Source organism: Carcharhinus amblyrhynchos, chromosome 29 (assembly GCF_965287045.1).
Source record: "Carcharhinus amblyrhynchos chromosome 29, sCarAmb.v2.hapA, whole genome shotgun sequence".
NCBI classification, from domain to species: Eukaryota; Metazoa; Chordata; class Chondrichthyes; order Carcharhiniformes; family Carcharhinidae; genus Carcharhinus; species Carcharhinus amblyrhynchos.
In genome coordinates, this window is record NC_137352.1 from 6,105,112 (window position 1) to 6,123,660 (window position 18,549).

The 18,549-nt window shown below is 45.6% G+C and overlaps 1 protein-coding gene across 2 annotated transcripts in view; it reads right to left on the bottom strand.

Annotated features, from left to right (window-relative positions):
* The window catches only part of scn2b (sodium channel, voltage-gated, type II, beta), a 33,213-nt gene extending 28,617 nt beyond the window's left edge, over positions 1–4,596 (bottom strand). For both annotated transcript variants that reach the window (XM_080214791.1, XM_080214792.1), the window contains exon 1: positions 4,310–4,596. In XM_080214791.1, the coding sequence (XP_080070917.1) occupies positions 4,310–4,382 (73 nt within the window). In that variant the 5' untranslated portion in view covers positions 4,383–4,596. The remainder of the gene's footprint in view (positions 1–4,309) is intronic.
* Between the last annotated feature and the right edge of the window lie 13,953 nt (positions 4,597–18,549).

Genomic DNA, 18,549 nt, shown 5'->3' on the forward strand with positions numbered 1-18,549 from the left:
GTTTAGACTTTAACATTCAACAAACTTATAAAACCACATAAACTGATTTGGGTTTGGAGACTAACTTAACCGATCAGTTGAGCAAAGTTATTACCATCAGATAACTCACAGACATGCAGTCACAAGCTGAGTACTTTGCACTGGGAATTACGAACTTCAACAACAACTTTTATTTATAAAGCATCGTTAATATTGTAAAACATCCCAAGGCATTTCACAGGCGTGTTATCTATCAGAATGTAACACTGAGCTACATAGAGTCATTGTCATAGAGGTTTACAGCATAGAAACAGGCCCTTTGGCCCAACTTGTCCATGCTGCCCTTTTTTTAAACCCCTAAACTAATCCCAATTGCCCGCATTTGACCCATATCCCTCTATACCCATTGTACTCATGTAACTATCTAAACGCTTTTTAAAAAACAAAACTGTACTTGCCTCTACTACTACTTCTGGCAGCTTGTTCCAGACACTCACCACCCTCTGTGTGAAAAAATTGCCCTTCTGGATAGTTTTGTATCTCTCTCCTCTCAACTTAAACCAATGCCCTCTAGTTTTAGGCTCCCCTACCTTTGGGAAAAGATATTGATTATTTAGCTGATCTGTGCCCCTCATTATTTTATAGACCTCTATAAGATCACCCTTCAGTCTCCTACGCTTGAGAGAAAAAAGTCCCAGTCTATCCAGCCTCTCCTTATAACTCAATCCATGAAGTCCCAGTAGCATCCTAGTAAGTCTTTTCTGCACTCTTTCCAATTTAATAATATCCTTTCTATAATAGGGTGACCAGAATTGCACACAGTATTCTAAATGCGGCCTTATCAATGTCATGTACAACTTCAACAAGACGTCCAACTCCTGTATTCAATGTTCTGACCGATGAAACCAAGCATGCCGAATGCCTTCTTCACCACTCTGTCCTCCTGTGACTCCACTTTCAAGGAGCTATGAACATGTACCCCTAGATCTCTTTGTTCTGTAACACTCCCCAATGCCCTACCATTAACTGAGTAAGTCCTGCCCTAGTTCAATCTACCAAAATGCATCACCTCGCATTTGTCTAAATTAAACTCCATTTACCATTCTTCAGCCCACTGGCCCAGTTGATCAAGATCCCATTGCAATTGAAGATAACTTTCTTCACTGTCCACTACGCTGCTGATCTTAGTATCGTCTGCAAAATTACTAACCATGCCTCGTATATTCTCATCCAAATCATTAATACAAATGACAAATAACAGTGGACCCAGCACTGATCCCTGAGGCACACCGCTGGTCACAGGCCTCCAGTTTGAAAAAATCTTCTCTCTACATAAAAGAGTTATTCAGACAGGTGATTAAAGCTACAGTCAAAGAGGTTAGCTTAAAGGAGTGTCTTAAAGGAAGAAAACAAAAGAGAGTTAGAGTTCTTGAGGGAGTGAATTCCAGAGTTTAAAGCCCTGGTGACTGAAGGCGTGGGTGCTAATGTTGGAATAATGCAAATTGGGGGGTACAAGAGGCCAGGATCAAAGGAACACATCAATTCTAGGGTTGAGGTGATGGAAGTGATTACAGAGACAGGGAAGATTTGATTGGGGTTTCCAAGTTGATGAGGAGCTTTAACAGCGGCAGCCACGTGTACCATCTACAAGATGCACTGCAGCAACTCACCAAGGTTCCTTACACAGCACCTTCCAAACCCGTCACTATTACCATCTATAAGGACAAGAGCAGCAGATACCTGGGAACACCATCACCTGGAGGCTTCCCTCTTAGTCACTCACCATCCTGACTTGGAAATACATTGCCGTTCCATCGCTGGGTCAAAATCCTGGCACTTCCTGCCTAACAGCACAGTGGGCATACCGGGAAGTGCAGTTGGTTAAGAAGGCAGCTCACCATCAGGGCATTTAAGGATGGGCAATAAATGCTGGCCTAGCCAGCGATGCCCACATCACAAAAATTAATTAAAAGATAGGGCAATTGGTGAAACTTTGGGTCTTATTTTACCATTTGTTTCTAAGTGCTGGGAGACTTGAAACTGGGAATGTTTCAGATCCGACTTTTAGATCTGTTCTCAGGCGCTCCCATACGCACTCTGCCTGAAAAAATATCAGCGAGTCCGAATCGCGCTGCACAAGCTTGTAGGTGGGGCTTAACATGCCCGAAACCCTGCAGCTCTGATCGGAGTCTCCAACTGCACACGCGCAGAAAAATAATGATAGAATGCAACTATAATGATAGAATGGGACTTCCTGCCACATCGCTCCAGGCCGGATAATGCCTCCCCCAACCCTCACAGACATTGCCCCACCCCCACAACATTACTGTCCCCCTTATCCCTATATCCCCTCAGCACCCAGATTGATCGCAGGTACCTCCCCAAACCTCATCGATCTCAGGCAGAGTGATCAACCCTCCCCCTTCTCCCCAGCCCCCCTCCCCCCCCCAGTGATCTCAGGCAGAGTGGCAACAGACCCATCCTCTCCCCCCCCTCACCCCCACAGCTCCTACCATCTCAAGCAGAGACTCATCAGTCACAAGGCACCTCCCTCCTCACTAACTAGAGTCTCCAAATTGAACTAATATGGAATATGTCTGTTCCACGCTGATTCTGGATGAGCGAATGTGGTGGTAAAAGGGGAAGTGCTGGTAAAGTTGGGCGTGCAGCCCACTAATTCAATTTAAATCCATGCCATTGCGACTGTTTCGGGCACAGTCCCGATCGCAGCCATTTTTGGGCTTTAGTAAAGAGGGAACTGGTGTGGAGGCGGACATGGATCGCACTACTCCCCTCAAGCCCTACTTTACCAAGTTTGAGCCCAAAAACAGACAACAGGATTGTTGTAAGTGCAGGCTCGATGGGCCGAATTGCCTCCTTCTGTACTGTAGGGATTCTATGATTAATAGGCCTAGATAGAGTGGGCGTGGAGAGGATGTTTCCATTAGTGAGAGAGACTAGAATTCAAGGGCACAACCTCAGTGTGAAGGACGCTCCTTAAAAGTTGAGATGAGGAGGAATTTCTTCAGCCAGCGGGTGGTGAATCTTTGGAACTCATTGCCACAGAGGGCTGTGGAGGCCGGGTCATTGAGTGTTTTTTAAAACAGAGTTAGATAGGTTCTTGATCAATAAGGGGATCGGGGGGAGAAGGCAGGAGAATGGAGATGAGAATCACATCAGCCATGATTGAATGGTAGAGCAGACCTGATGGACCGAATGGCCTAATTCTGCTCCTATGTCTTATGGTCGAAGAGAGTTTTAGATGGGCCAGAGATACTGGATATTCTCAACTCCAGAGTGTTTTTCAAGCCCCTCGCCATGAATCTCTGCATCAGTTTCCAAACACTGGCCAGAACAGGTGTGATCCTTCAACAGGGAAATAGCCACATTGCAAAATACTGGAGCCAGTTAGGCTGGCGAGCCTGGCGAAGGCCCTTCGCAGATTGCCAAATGTACCTGTTGCCCTGGTCACCCTCGTTTCAATCACATGGCCTTTCCCTCCCTGGACCAGTTCTGAAGCAGGGTCTCAGTTCGATACAGTAACCTGCCTTTTCTCTCTTTCAATGCAGACATTGACCCGATCCAGCCAGGGTTCCCCAGCATTTTCATATTTCAGTTTCAGATTGGTAGGAGTTCAGTTTTCGAAGAAAGATTCCCCTGCCCGCCCCACAGAGAATTCTACCCATTAACACAATCATTCTCCCGCACACCCCCCCCCCATTATTTACACCATGGGGAGAATATTAATTGAAACAAGGAGAACAATCAGGGGAGGTAGGGGTTGGCTGCAGCACAGTGTACGTACGTTTCCTTGGAGGAAGACAGGTGGGGGTTTGTGACATGGATACAACACATCTGAGAAAGAGGATATTCTGCCACACCCTGGAAAGCAACCTGGGAGAGGGGAAGCAATCCATTCCACCTTGTTAAAAAAAAATCCCTGTTTGTTATATTGATATGAATGAAGCAAAATAAACAGTCTGTGTTCCCCTCAATAAAAGAACACCAAGTACAGAAAATCTGTAATGACAAATATCAGTAGGTGTGTCAAAAATAAGATACAGTGGGAGCAGACAATATGAACCTGGGCAGTAAATTGCAATTTGTCCAGCAAGCACACTCAATCAGAGCAAATCCAAAATTAGACGGTCTTCCCTTTATTTTTCTCTGGATCATGAATATAAAATGTGACCATCTCTTATCAGGGTTCTTTCTCATTCAATCTCCTCTCTCTCTGTCGCCACCACCCCCCCCCCATCCTCTTTTGTTTCCAAAAAACGAAAAAAAAAATCTGGTTTAAATTTATTTTTAAAAAACAAAATCAACTTACCCCAGCCGCTGGACAGAAGCAGCAGGCCGAGCCAAGCGGAATATAAGCGAGCCGCTCTGACATGAAGTTTCATCGCGAATTTGCCAGCGATGGAGACACAGAGGGGGTCCAGAGGCTGTGGGGAGGAGGAGATGGGGACGGGTGCACAACACACCTCTCCCGCTGGAGGACCTGAGCCGGATTTAATGACAGCACTAAAGGCTGGAGAGGCAAGGGGCTTCACTTTGCTGGAGCAGGGAGGAGGGTCTGCGCCGGGGATAAGCACTGATGGATGCGCTGGAGAGGGAGGTGGGTTTGCAAGCGCTCCTAACACACAGCTCAGAATCCACACACTGGCGCTGCCACTGAGGAGACAGCCTCTTACTGGGCCCTGGAATTCCTTATCCCTTCACATTATTTCGCCCCTTATTTGGGCTGGGGAGGGATAAACAGGAAATTCGGCATTTAAAGTGTGTTTTAGGGAATCTGGACGCAGGAATAGAATTTAAAAAACTGATAGGATGAGAGGGAAGGTCAAAGGAGATTGATGTGGAACCCCACACACACACACACACACACAAACATACATGCGTAACACACAGTCACACACATACACTCAGAGTCACAGACATGCACAAATAACACATACATGCACAACACACAGTCACACACACACTCAGAGACATACACACACACAAATGCATACACACAAATACATACACCATACACACAACAAATGCACCAGACACAGACATTCATGTACACACAGATCTATACACAAACACACATGTATACACACACCACACACACACACATACATCACATACACATGTCACAAGTAGGCTTGCAATGAAGAAATACACACATGCACCTACAGACACACACAAACACACAGACATATACACCACACACACACATACACACACACATATATACCACACACACACATACACACACACATATACACATATACACCACACACACATACAGACACACACATACACACACATATATACACATATACACCACACACGCACACACATAAAGAGAATCAGCAGATAATCTGAGGGTAAGATAAAGGTGCTTCCCCTGCCTGGTGAATTTAGGGTGGTTCAGTGGCACAGTGGTTAGCACTGCTGCCTTATAGCGCCAGGGACCCAGGTTCAATTCCAACCTCAGGTGACTGTTTATGCGGAGTCTGCACCTTCTTCCCATGTCTGCATGGGTTCCCTCCAGGTGCTCCGGTTTCCTCCCACACTCCAAAGATGTGCAGGATAGGTGGTTTGGCCATGCTAAATTGCCCGTTAAGTGCCCCAAGATGTTTAGGTTACGGGGATTAGTGGGGTAAATACTTGGGGTTACGGGGAACAGGTCTGGGTGGGATTGCCCCTGAGTGTCGGGGGATTACATGGGGTTACAAGGATAGGGCCTGTGTGGGATTGTTGTTGGACCAGACTGGATGGGCCAAATGGCCTCCTTCTGCACTGTAGGCATTCTATTCATACACATGTACTCACATATTGAACATGGCAGAATCTTCCATTCTGGAGTCGATCTAGTGGCGAGCAGGGAAGTTGGCGTGATTCCTGATGGCAGCATGATCTTCCACAGTTCATCTCATTAATTTTGCATCTGTGAGGGGCCACAGTGAATCTTGTTTGATCATGGGGGTCAAAGATCCGTATTTAAGCAGCACCTGGACAGCCATTCACTCAATGCAGGACAGGAGATCCACATTACTCCCCCAGAGTCATTGTGACCACAGGTCGTACTGGAGAAGCTGGCAGATGTGAGCAACCATACCGCAGGACCCAGGGAGGCACCTCCAGCATAACCTTTCTCTCTTCTCTGGACAGGAACGTTGCCTGTGATGGTGGGACCAATGCTCACAATTGCACTGAACCCAGTTCACCAGCATCTTACAAAGATACGTAGAAACTAGAAGCAGAAATAGGCCATTTGGTCCTTCGAGCCTGCCCTGCTGCTCATAATGATCATGCTTGATCATCAAATTCAATATCCTGATCCGCCCTTTCCCCCTTATTCCTTAATCCCTTTAGTCCCAAGAGCAATATCTAATTTCTTTTTGAAATCACAAAATGTTTTGGCCTCAACTACATTCTGTGGGAGTGAATTCCACACATTCACCATCCTCTGGGTGAAGAAATTTCTCCTCACCTCAGTTCTAAAGGTTTACCCTTTATCCTCGAACGATGACCTCTTGTTCTGGACTCTCCCACCATTGGAAACATTCTTTCTGAATCTACCCTGTCTAACCCGGTTAGAAGTTTATACATTTCTATGAGATCCCCTCTCACTCTTCTAAACTCCAGTGAGCATAATCCTAACTGACATAATCTCTCTTCATATGACAGACCTGCCATCCCAGGAATCAACCTGGTGAACCTTCACTGAACTCCCTCTATAGCAAGAACATCTGTTCTCAGATAAGGATGTCAAACCTGCACACAATACTCCAGGTGTGGCCTCATCAATGCCTTATACAATTGCAGTATGACACCTCTATTTCTATATTTCTATATTCAAATCCTCTCGCTATGAAGGCCAACATACTATTGCCTTCTTTAGGTACCTGCTTACCTGCACACTTCCTTTTAGCATCTGATGCACAAGGACACCAAGGTCACCTGCTGCCTCTTGCTGCTCAGGTCTTTGCTCTTCCTGGCCCTGTGCCAACCTGCGAAGGGCCAACCTCCCCCTGATCCAGACAAGAGCCATCTTCAAGAGAGGGTTGCTCACAGCCTGTATCATCAGTGGATGCTTCAGTGGATGTGTGAACAAGTTAAAATGATACATATAGTCCTTTACAGATTTCACTCCATCTCAAAGCCATTTGCTCACCCTCCATCTAGACATGGCATTCCCACCCCACCCTTCCAAATATTGGACATCCTAGAGGAACAGAGATTGGTGTTCTTCCTGTTGATCTATGACTGTCTGTCCTTCTCGTGCCAGCTAGCAACCTCTCCCCATCATCAGAGACACACCAAATATTACCATCCCTCTCCCCCTTGTCACCCGTGAACCTGACCACAACCTGCCTTTCCTCCCCTCAGTGCCGGCACCTACTACAATCTCTGTGCCTACCATGACCATTCACCCTCCTGTTATCTGAGCCAAATATCTTGTCCCCTTCCACCACCCCCTACTCTCCCCCTTTTCACACCCTCCATGCTAAATGTGTGGAGCTACAGGGATATAGTGGGGTGGACAGTTGTGGGCCTGGGTAAGATGCTCTTTCAGAGAGTTAGAATAGAATACAATCCCTACAATGCAGAAGGAGGTCATTTGGCCCACTGAGTCTGCACCAACCACAATCCCACCCAGGTCCCATTTCCGTAACCCCATAGTACAAAATCGATGGGCTGAATGGCCTCCTTTTCTGCACTGTAGGGATTTCCTATGGTTCTATGACTGTGACTGTTCCTTCCTATCACCAGTAGCCTGGGTTCACCTCCCAGAAACCCACCATCGACACCACTGACCACACCCTCTAACCACCCCCCTCACCCGCTTCCCCGGGACACTCTGTCTACTCTTTATTCTTGACACTCTGTTCTCTTTTTTCCTTAGTGCCTCCCCTGTCCAGTCTTGGTGCAGCCTCTGCTAATGACACTCGAGTGAGGTCCCCAAGGGGTGGAGAAGCAGCGCTGACCCCAAAGTCATGGAAGAAGTGAAGCTCGCCTGATGCACTCTGTTTATATACAGTTGTAAAAATGAAATTGTTGTAAATTTTCTCTGGCAGGGAAATGAATTTGGAGGGTGAATTTAACCGCAGCGACATGGCCTGTTAATGAATAGCAACAGATGCTGATGAACATAAATGTGGTTTGTCTTTAACTCTCGCCCCCTGCCCCCCTCCCCCCCCCCGCTTTGAAAGTCAGGAGAACAAAATTCCAACAGTTTATCCATCATCAGAAAACTGATTTTTTGCCTTCCACTAAATTAAGTGCCTGTGCCTGCGATAGTTGCCATTGCTGGTTGGACGGGAAGATGATGCATCAGTCAAGGAAAATAACGCGTGCAGTAAATACCGGATAATTAAAACTATTCACACTTGACTTGCCGATTTATTCCCTTTCCATCCAGCTGCTTTTACTTATTCAAGTTTCTCATCGAAATGATGATCCCTCCTCCAAATCATTCAATTTTCCTCCTTCATTCGCCCCGGTTCTATCTCCTGTTCCCCTCTTTCCTTCTCTCTCCCTATTCTTTCTCCCTGTCCTCGCCCCTTCTCCCTTTCTATCCCTCTTCCATACCCCCTCACCGCTTCTCCTTCCCACTCTCCTTATCCCTCTCCCCACTTCCCTCTCCCTCCCCCATACCTTATGGAGCACAGTAGCACAGTGTCTCGATTTGGGTCACTGTCTGTGAGGAGTTTGCACGTTCTCCCCGTATCTGCGTGGGTTTCCTCTGGGTGCTCCGGTTTCCTCCCGCACTCTGAAAGATGTGCAGATTAGGTGCATTGGTCATGCTAAATTCTCCCTTAGTGCACCTGAACAGGCGCCAGAGTGTGGCGACTAAAACAAAAAAGTTTATTTGTTAGTCACAAGTAGGCTTACATTAACACTGCAATGAAGTTACTGTGAAATTCCCTTAGCCGCCACATTCCGGCACCTGTTCAAGTCAATGCACATAACTAGGGGACTTTCACAGTTACTTCATTGCAGTGTTAACGTAAGCCTACAAATAAATAAACTTTAGTCTTACCTTATTAATTCTACCAAAAATCCTCACAATTTTAAAAGTATCTATTGAGACCCCTCTTAGTTTTCTTCACTGCTAAGGAAATGGTGGCAGTATCTCAAGTGCCAATAAAAATTGGATACCGTGACCTCCTCTTTTCCACCCATGGTTTTATCCTGGGAATCTGTACTGTGTGCAGTCTGATTTTTAATGTCCTTTCTATCACAGGGTTTCAAAACAACAGTATATTATCTGTGTCTTGTACAAAATTTATCCTCATCTTCATTAGTTCAGTCTGTGTCACATTTCTAAAACTCAAAAGCATTGTTTGGCCTTTTAAGTATTTAATTCACTACATAGGTACGTAGGCCACATGTCTGAATGACTGGTGGATCGTATCAAACAGCTCATCGCTTCAGCTGTTCACAATAGACAGAATGCTGACTATATTCAACCAGCTTGCAAAACTCAGACACAATGTGCAGGGTGAGATGAGCTTCCACGATCGAACAGCACTCGCTGAATAATCCTGAGTGTATCAATAATTACACTAAAGCCAATATGATGTTATCAGCCGGGTTTACACAATGGCTCACTTAAGTTTGCTAGAAGCTGCAGATATTCATACACGAGAATCTGTCATCTGCAGACAAAACAAGCATGTCCAGGCATTGTGCTTTTTTGATTTGGGGAACAATAAACCCCTGGTTTTCTCCATGGCAACTCTTTGACCAATCAGAATCAACTTGCTAACCAATCAGCATCCTTTTCTTGAGCAGTATAAATTTTTGTTCCTTTTGAAATTTGTCATTCTTGTATGTCCTGTTGAGTGCAAATCTGGTAAGCTTTGACAGTATGTCTCTTTTTTCAGCAATACGTAAGTTTATTTATGGCACACACACACCTTAAGATATACTTGGACTCTTGGGTTCCTTTCTGTTCATGCATGCACATCCTTCAGTATCCCTACTGTGCACACGGGGACCATTCAGCGTATCAAGTCTGCCCCAGCTCTCCAAAAGAGCATCTTACACAGGCCCAATTCCCCACTCTATTCCTGTACTCCATGCATTTACCATGGCTAATCCACCTAACCTAACACATTGGGACACCAAGGAGCTAATTAGCATGGTCAATCTACCCAACCTGCACATATTTGGACAGTGGGAGGAAACTGGAGCACCCAGAGGAAACTCACGCAGGCATGGGGAGAACGTGCAAACTCCACAGTCAACTAAGGCTGTAATCAAACCCAGGTCCCTGGCATTGAGAAACAGCAGAGCTAACCACTGTACCACCGGGTCACCCAGTATCTTTTCAATGATTATCTATTTCCCAAAATGACGTACCTCACACACAAATCTGCATCTGCCACTTGCCTGTCCAATTCACTAATGTCCTTGACCATCCTCTTGAAACCTTCCAATTTTTGCATTATTCACTCGCATGGTCCCTATTCCAAATTCCAAATTGTCTGCACACAACGAGAATGCAGGGGTACTCTGACTTGTCCCTGGGGCTCCTGCCAATGTTGCTTCCATTTACCCCACTTTTTAATCCCACAAATGACTTCTAACCAATGCTGTTCCATCTTCTCCTGAGTCAGAAATCTGAAGCCTCCTGTGGACATCATATCAAAGATCATCTGAAAAATCCTGCGTTCACTTCATCAACTTAGATTCCCTTTATCCAGCCAATCAGATGCTTCTTCAAATCGATATGTAGGGGTGGCACAGTGGTTAGCACTGCTGCCTCACAGCACCAGGGACCGGAGTTCGATTCCAGCCTTGGGTGACTGTCCGTGTGGAGTTTGCACCTTGTCCCCATGTCTGCGTGGGTTTCCTCCGGGAGCTCCGATTTCCTCCCACAATCCAAAAATGTGCAGGTTAGGCGGATTGGCTGTGCTAAATTGCTCCGTGGTGTTCCAAGATGTCTAGGTTAGGGGGAATTAGTGGGGTAAATACATGGGGTTACCAGGATAGAGCTCTGACGGAGGGTCAGTGCAGACTAGATGGGCCAATGGCCTTCTTCTGCCCTATAGGGTTTCTATGATCCTATGATCAAATTTGGAAATATGACTTGCTTTGGACAACCCTACCCTCGGTTAACCCTTTCATTTCTGACTGCCATTAATTTGATCTCAAGTAACAAATTCAGAGAGTTTAACCATTGGAATCAGTAGTTAGCTGATTTATCTCTGTTTTTGAAGAAGAGTATTCTGTTCTTTATTCTTTGATCCCACCACAAAATTCACATATTTATTCATATTTAAAGACGAATTATGGCCTGACCTTCTGCAGTTTCGCTCAGGTGTGTGTGTGTGTGTGTGTGTGTGTGTGTGTGTGTGTGTGTGTGTGTGTGTGTGTGTGTGTGTGTGTGTGTGTGTGTGTGGTCAGGGCCCAGGGAGTTCTGCTTAATTTTTTTTTAACGCCACCATTTCCTTTTGTACATTTCTAACCGATATCTTTGTCCTTCAGCGATACGCCTGCACTCTCACCTCCGCGTCACTGGTGAAGATATTTTAATCGGCGGTGTTTGCTGAGTAAGCTGCTGGTCGACACAGCAAGAGCCAGCTCATCGCAGTAAGCTGTGTCATCACTGTAACTGAGAGGCAGCCAATCGTGACATCTTTTGGAAAGATATCGGTGGGGGAGGTGAGTGATAATCGTGGGATGTGGCCCACCTCTTTCTACCTGAGGAGGTCGTGGGTTCAAACCCCACTCCCGACACTTGAGCAGAAAATCTCGGCTGACATTCCGCGTCCCAGTAATGAGGGAGCACTGCTGAGGTCACGCACCAACCCAGTCGAGAACAGCTTCTTCCCTGTTTCCATCAGACTTTTGAATGGGCCTCCCTCGAACTAAGTAGATCTTTCTCTACACCCTAGCTATGACTGTGACACTACATTCTGCACTCTCTCGTTTCCTTCTCTATGAACGGTATGCTTTGTATAGCGCTGCAAGAAACAATACTTTTCACTGCATACTAATGACAATAATAATTCAAAATGAAATCAAAAATCAAAGTCATCTTCAGTTTGTTTTTATTCTTTGATGTGATATGGGCTTAGCTGCTAATTGCCCTGGAGGAGAACAGATTTCCTCACCTGAAGGACACTAGAGAACCAGGTTTATTTTTAAACAATGGGTGATAGTGTCATACTTACCATTACTGGCGAGATAAACTTTCAAATCCCAATATTGCCATTTGAATCCATGTCCCCAGATCTTCAATCTGGGTCTCTAAATCATAGGCCAGTGATAACACCATTACACCAGCATCCCCCACCAAGGTAGAAAATAAAGGTGGATGTGGGAGACTATATGGCACTATTTCAAAGAAGGAGGTCATGGCACGGTGGCACAGTGGTCAGCACTGCTGCCTCACAGCGCCAGAGACCCAGGTTTGATCCCCAGCTTGGGTCACTGTCTGTGCAGAGTCTACACGTTCTTCTTGTGTCTGCGTGGGTTTCCTCCAGGTGCCCCGGTTTCCTCCCACAGTCCAAAAGATGCATTGGCCAGTCTGGGGAGGCGCAGTAAAAGGTAGAGGGTCAGGTGGTGACATCTCTATGCAGGTGTCCAGCCAGAATTAGCAACCTGACGAAGCCACCCAATTATTGAGCCCGGCAGTTACGAGCCACAGATTATCATTTCAATGACATTGCTGTCTCATTTTCTTAACAAAAACTGAACCAACGCTTGTCATAAGATCCCAAAGAATAGGTGGCAGGGTAGCATAATGGTTAACACTGCTGCCCCACAGCGCCAGGGACCTGGGTTTGATTCCCAGCTTGGGTCACTGTCTTGTGGAGTTTGCACATTCTTCCCGTGTCTCCTCCGGGTGCTCCGATTTCCTTCCACACTCCAACAATGCACAGATTAGGTGGTCTGGCCATGCAAAATTGCCCCTTAGTGTCCAAAGATGTGTAGCTTATGTGGATTGGCCATGGTAAATGTGCGGAGTTATGGGAATAGTGTGGTGGGGTGGGCCTAGGTGAGATGCTCTTTCAGAGAGTCAGTGCAGACTGGATGGGCCAAATGGCCTCCTTCTGCACTGTAGGGACTCTATGAATTCTAAAAGCAGAAGAGCTATTCCTGATTCCTGTCCAATATTTATCCCTCAGGCAACATCATAAGAAAAACGGGTTACATGGGCAATGTCGCAAGCTGTTTGTGGGAGCTTGCTGTGCACAAATTAGCTGCCTTGTTACAACAGTGACTACACTTCAAAAGAACTCAATTGATTGGAAAGTGATGTGGGACATCATGAGCCTGAGGAAAGGTGCTATATAGATGCAAATATTTTTGAGTTGCTGCAGGGGGAGAGAACCCATTAGAGAAAAGGCAACTTTGCAGTGAATCCAAAAGCAAAATACGACGGATGCAGAAAATCTGAAATAAAAACAGAACTAGCTGAAAACACGCGGCAGGTCAGGCAGCATCTGTGGGCTGAGAAACGGGATTAACACATTCCGATAATGCTGAAATGTTGATTGTATTTCTCGCTCTGTTAGATGTCATCACATCTGCTGAGTATTTGCAGCACTTTCTGGTTGTGTATCTGAAGTGATTACTTCCTCTACGAGGTTTCGAACACAGAGTAAACAAGAGTTCAAAACTACACTGTCCAACTGAGTTGAAGGGACGCAACCTGCAGGCGTGATGGTGTTTCGTTAGTTTGCACGGCCTGCTATGAAACTGAAATCAGATTGAAATGTGGAGATGCCGGCATTGGATTGGGATAGGCACAGGAAAAAGTCTCACAACATCAGGTTAAAGTCCAACAGGTTTACTTGGTAGCACAAACTTGGATAGTCAGAGGCTTTTTCCCAGGGCTGAAAAGGTTGCCACGAGAGGACACAGGTTTAAGGTGCTGGGGAGTAGATACAGAGGAGATATCAGGGGTAAGTTTTTCACTCAGAGAGTGGAGGGTGAGTGGAATCAGCTGCCAGCAACGGTGGTGAAGGCAAATTCAATAGGGTCTTTTAAGACACTCTTAGATAAGTACATGGAACTTAGTAAGATAGAGCGTCGTAGGTAAGCCTAGTAATCTCTCAAGTAGGGACATGTTCGGCACAACTTTGTGGGCCAAAGGGCCTGTATTGTGCTGTAGTTTTTCTATGTTTCTATCTTTCTAAACTTTCGGAGCGCTTCATCAGGCCACTCACCTGATGAAGAGCGGTGCTCCGAAAGCTCGTGATATCAAATAAACGTTTTGGACTTTAACCTGCTGCTGTGAGACTTCTTATTGTACCAGATTGAAAAGTGTCACCATAACTTATTTGAATTTATAATCAAAAAAAGTGACTCATTTTGAATTTCTAAACTTCTAAGCAAAATTTGACACAAAAAGAGGGGGGAATTTTCCTGTCCCGCTCGCCACGGGAGTCGTAGCAGGTGAAGGGGGTAGACCATTGACCTCGGTCGGGATTTTCTGGTTTTGTGGCGAGTGCAGGCGGAAAATCCCACATTTTTCAATGAAGTGATATCCGCTTAACACCTCCACCATGAACTGGAGAAAGACACAAGGCATAAAGCGTTTTATTCATTCACAGTTATCACCTTACAAACACTGAAATGTAACATTTTAAAAGTTGGAACCAGCAGTGACTTTCTGCTTTTTATTGAAATAAAAACAGAAGCAGTTTGTTTTGAAAAGACTTGGGGGGAAAAAAAAGAACAAACGTTTAGGGAACCAGTCTTCCAGAAGGAGTGTCAGTCAGTTCACCAAAGCAGATCAACCCAAAACAGTCTTGAAGAAATTGTGGGTGTCTTTTTGCTGTTAATAAAATGACGAATACAGTCTCAAATAAATCCAGTGATCTGGTAGATTCTAGGGAATCCACAGAGTGGGATCACCCACATCCTCCAGAAATGGGATCAGTGAGTGTGATAGATCTGGGAGACTCAACGAACGAATGCTGGAGACCAGAAGAGAAACAGGGAAACATTAGCTGCAAAATGCACTGAAATAATTTGCACATTCCAAACTAAGTTCCTGCATTTTCCCTAATGCGCGGAATTGTTCACCTTGGAAAATCACCGCACTATTCCCCGGCCTGCCAAAACACGCAACATGTGGGTGAGACAGCCCAGGGCACGACCCACAATATGTAACAGCCATGCCTTGTCGCAGGAAAAGAGGTTGTTTCCAACGGTGAGTGAAACTAGAACTAGGGGACATAGCCTCAAAGAAAGAGGAGCAGATTTAGGACTGAATTGAAGAAGAACATCTTCTCCCAAAGGGTTGTGAATCTGTGGAATTCCCCGTCCAGTGAAACAGTTGAGGCTACCTCATTGAATGTTTTTAAGGCAAAGATAGGTAGATTTTTGAACAGTAAAAGAATTAAGGGTTATGGTGAGGGGGTGGCTAAGTGGAGTTGAGACCATGAAAAGATCAGCCATGGTCTTATTAAATGGCAGAGCAGGCTCGAGGGGCCGGATGGCCTACTCCTGCTCCTACCCCTTAAGTTCATATGTTCTTAAGATTGGGAATTAATTTGTAATGCAAAACTATAGCCCTTAATCTTGGATGTACCAGGGAAGCACTGACGTTTCTTTAACTATATATTTCCTCTCCCAACTCGCAAATATCTGTTATCCTAAATCCCCATTTCACTCTTTCATGAGGTTGAATTTTTACTTACTAAGCAACTAATCCTCAAATGTCTGATGAGCAGCCATCACTGACAGACTGGTAAGGTCATAGATTTAAACCCTTGTTGAATACTCAACCAGTCCAAAATAGTCTGATTGAACTTTATCTCATATTTGCTTTCTGAGAGATTCCTGGGCACAGATTGCATGCTGTATTTTCCTACAGCCATGTGGTTACATTTCAAAAGCACTTTGCAGGTTGTAAGGTGTTCTCTACCCTGAGGTTTTGACTATTACCAAAGTCAGTCTGAGTTGGTCCGAGGTTCAGGAAGGGAAGATTCAATATGATTCCCTTTGCTGGCCCTTTAACCCCTGACCTCTCGCTGTGTTGGCCGTGGCTCAATGATAATAATCTCACCTCTCAGAAGATGTGGGCAGCATGGTGGCACAGTGGTTAGCACTGCTGCCTCACAGCGCCGGGGACCTGGGTTCAATTCCAGGCTCAGGTCACTGTCTGTGTGGAGTTTATACGTTCTCCCCATGTCTGTGTGGCTTTCCTCCAGGTGGTCTGGTTTCCTCCCACAGTCCAAAGATTTGTGGATTAGGTTGATTGGCCGTGCTAAATTAACCCTTGGTGTCCTGGGACGTGATAGGTTAGAGGGATTAGCAGGGTAGCTAAGCGGGGATAGGACCTGGGTGGGATTGGTGTCGGTGCAGACTCGATGGGCTGAATGGCCACCTTCTGCACTGTAGGGATTCTATGATTCTATGATCTATGTTCTCCCCATTCCCCCGGCCAATATTAGCTACTCAACCAACACTGCTAACAAAGCAGATTGCCCAATGTCATCCGGGGATCTTGCTGTGTGAAAATTAGATGCCAGGTTTCCTACAGTACAATTACAGTCACAGAACGTGGGCATTGCCCTTGAGAAACCGAGTGCCTCATAATCAGTTCCAAGGGCATTTACTGGTCAACCGCATTGGTGTGGATCCAGAAACAGATGTGGGCCAGGCCAGCAGAATTCCTTCCCTGAGGGACACTAGTGAAGCAGGTGGGTTTTTACAACACTAGTAGTCAAATGGATACAAAATTGGCTTGATGACAGAAGGCAGGGGATGGTTGTAGAGGGATGTTTATCAAACTGGGAGCCTGTGACCGGTGGTGTGCCTCAGGGATCAGTGCTGGGTCAGCTGTTATTTGTCATTTATATTAATGATTTCGATGAGAATTTAACAGGCATGATTAGTAAGTTTGCAGACAACACCAAGATTGGTGGCATAGTGGACACTGAAGAAGGTTATCCAGGATTGAGATGGGATCTTGATCAATTGGGCCAGTGGGCTGACAAATGACAGATGGAGCTTCATTTAGATAAATGCGAGGCGATGCATTTTGGTTGATCGAACCAGGGCAGGGCTTACTCAGTTAATGGTAGGGTGTTGGGAAGAGTTACAGAACAAAGTGATCTATGGATACAGGTTCATAACTCCTTGAAAGTATAGTCACAGGTGGACAGGGTAGTGAAGAAGGCATTCGGCATGCTTGGTTTCATTGGTCAGAACAATGAATACAGGAGTTGGGACGTCTCGTTGAAGTTGTACAAGACATTGGTAAGGCCACACTTGGAATACTGTGTACAGTTCTGGTCACCCTATTATAGAAAGGATATTATTAAACGAGAAAGAATACAGAAAAGATTTACTAGCGTGCTACTGGGACTTGATGGTTTGAGTTATAAGGAGAGGCTAGATAGACTGGGACTTCTTTCTCTGAAGCATAGGAGGCTGAGGGGTGATCCCATAGAGTCTATAAAATAATGAGGAGCGCAGATCAGCTAGATAGTCAATATCTTTTCCCAAAAGTAGGGGAATCTAAAACTAGAAGGCATTGGTTTAAGGTGAGAGGGGAGAGAAAAGAAAGGGACCAGAGGGGCAATTTTTTTCACACAGAGGGTGGTGAGGGTGTAGAACGAGCTGCCAGAGGTCATAGCAGAGGCGGGTACAATTTTGTCTTTTAAAAAGCGTTCAGACAATTACATAGGTAGGGGGATATGGGCCAAACGTGGGCAATTGGGATTAGCTTAGAGATTTTTTAAAAATGGGCAGCATGGACAAGTTGGGCTGAAGGCCCTGTTTCCATGTTGTAAACCTGTATGGCTCTACAGTTAGACTTTTAATTCCAGACTTTTACTGAAATGCTGTGGTGGGATTCAAACTCAGGTAGCCCAGGGCGTTATCCTCGGTCTCTGGGTTGTAGGTCAAGTGTCAATACCGCTATGCCGCTGCCTCCCCTGACTACATTTCAGAAGGTAGTTGGTTGGTTGTAAAACACGGAGAAACCCAGAAGTTAGAATACTTACAATGCAGAAAAAGGCCGTTCAGTCCACATGTCTGCACCAACTGCAATCCCACCCAGGGCCCTATCCCCACAACCCCATGTATTTGCCCTAGCTGGTCTCTCTGACACTACGGGGCAATTTAGCATGGCCAATTCATCTAACCCACACATCTTTGGACTGTGGGAGGAAACTAGAGCACCCAGTGGAAACCCACACAGACAGACTCCACACAGACAGCGACCCAAGCTGGGAATCGAACCCAGATCCCTGGTGCCGTGAGGTAGCAGCGCTACCCATTGTGCCACCATGCCACCCTTACATGAATTCATGCAAGGTACGAAATAAATGCGAGACTTCTTTCCATAAAAGTCTACAACAATCTTACCATTGTAACATAAATCGATTCTTCACTAGACTTTGATTTCTTCGTTTTCTTTCCCTTCTTGGCTTTATCTTCTGTGACCGTCTGGTGTGGATGAGTGCTGGACAAGGTGACGTAGCGGTTTGTGTCCTGATTGTTAGTGAACATGTTAGTTAAATGAGTTGTAACTGGCTGATCTCATTACCTTCCCTTTCCATTTTAAATCCTCCCACTCCCCTCTCGTGTTTCGCCAAA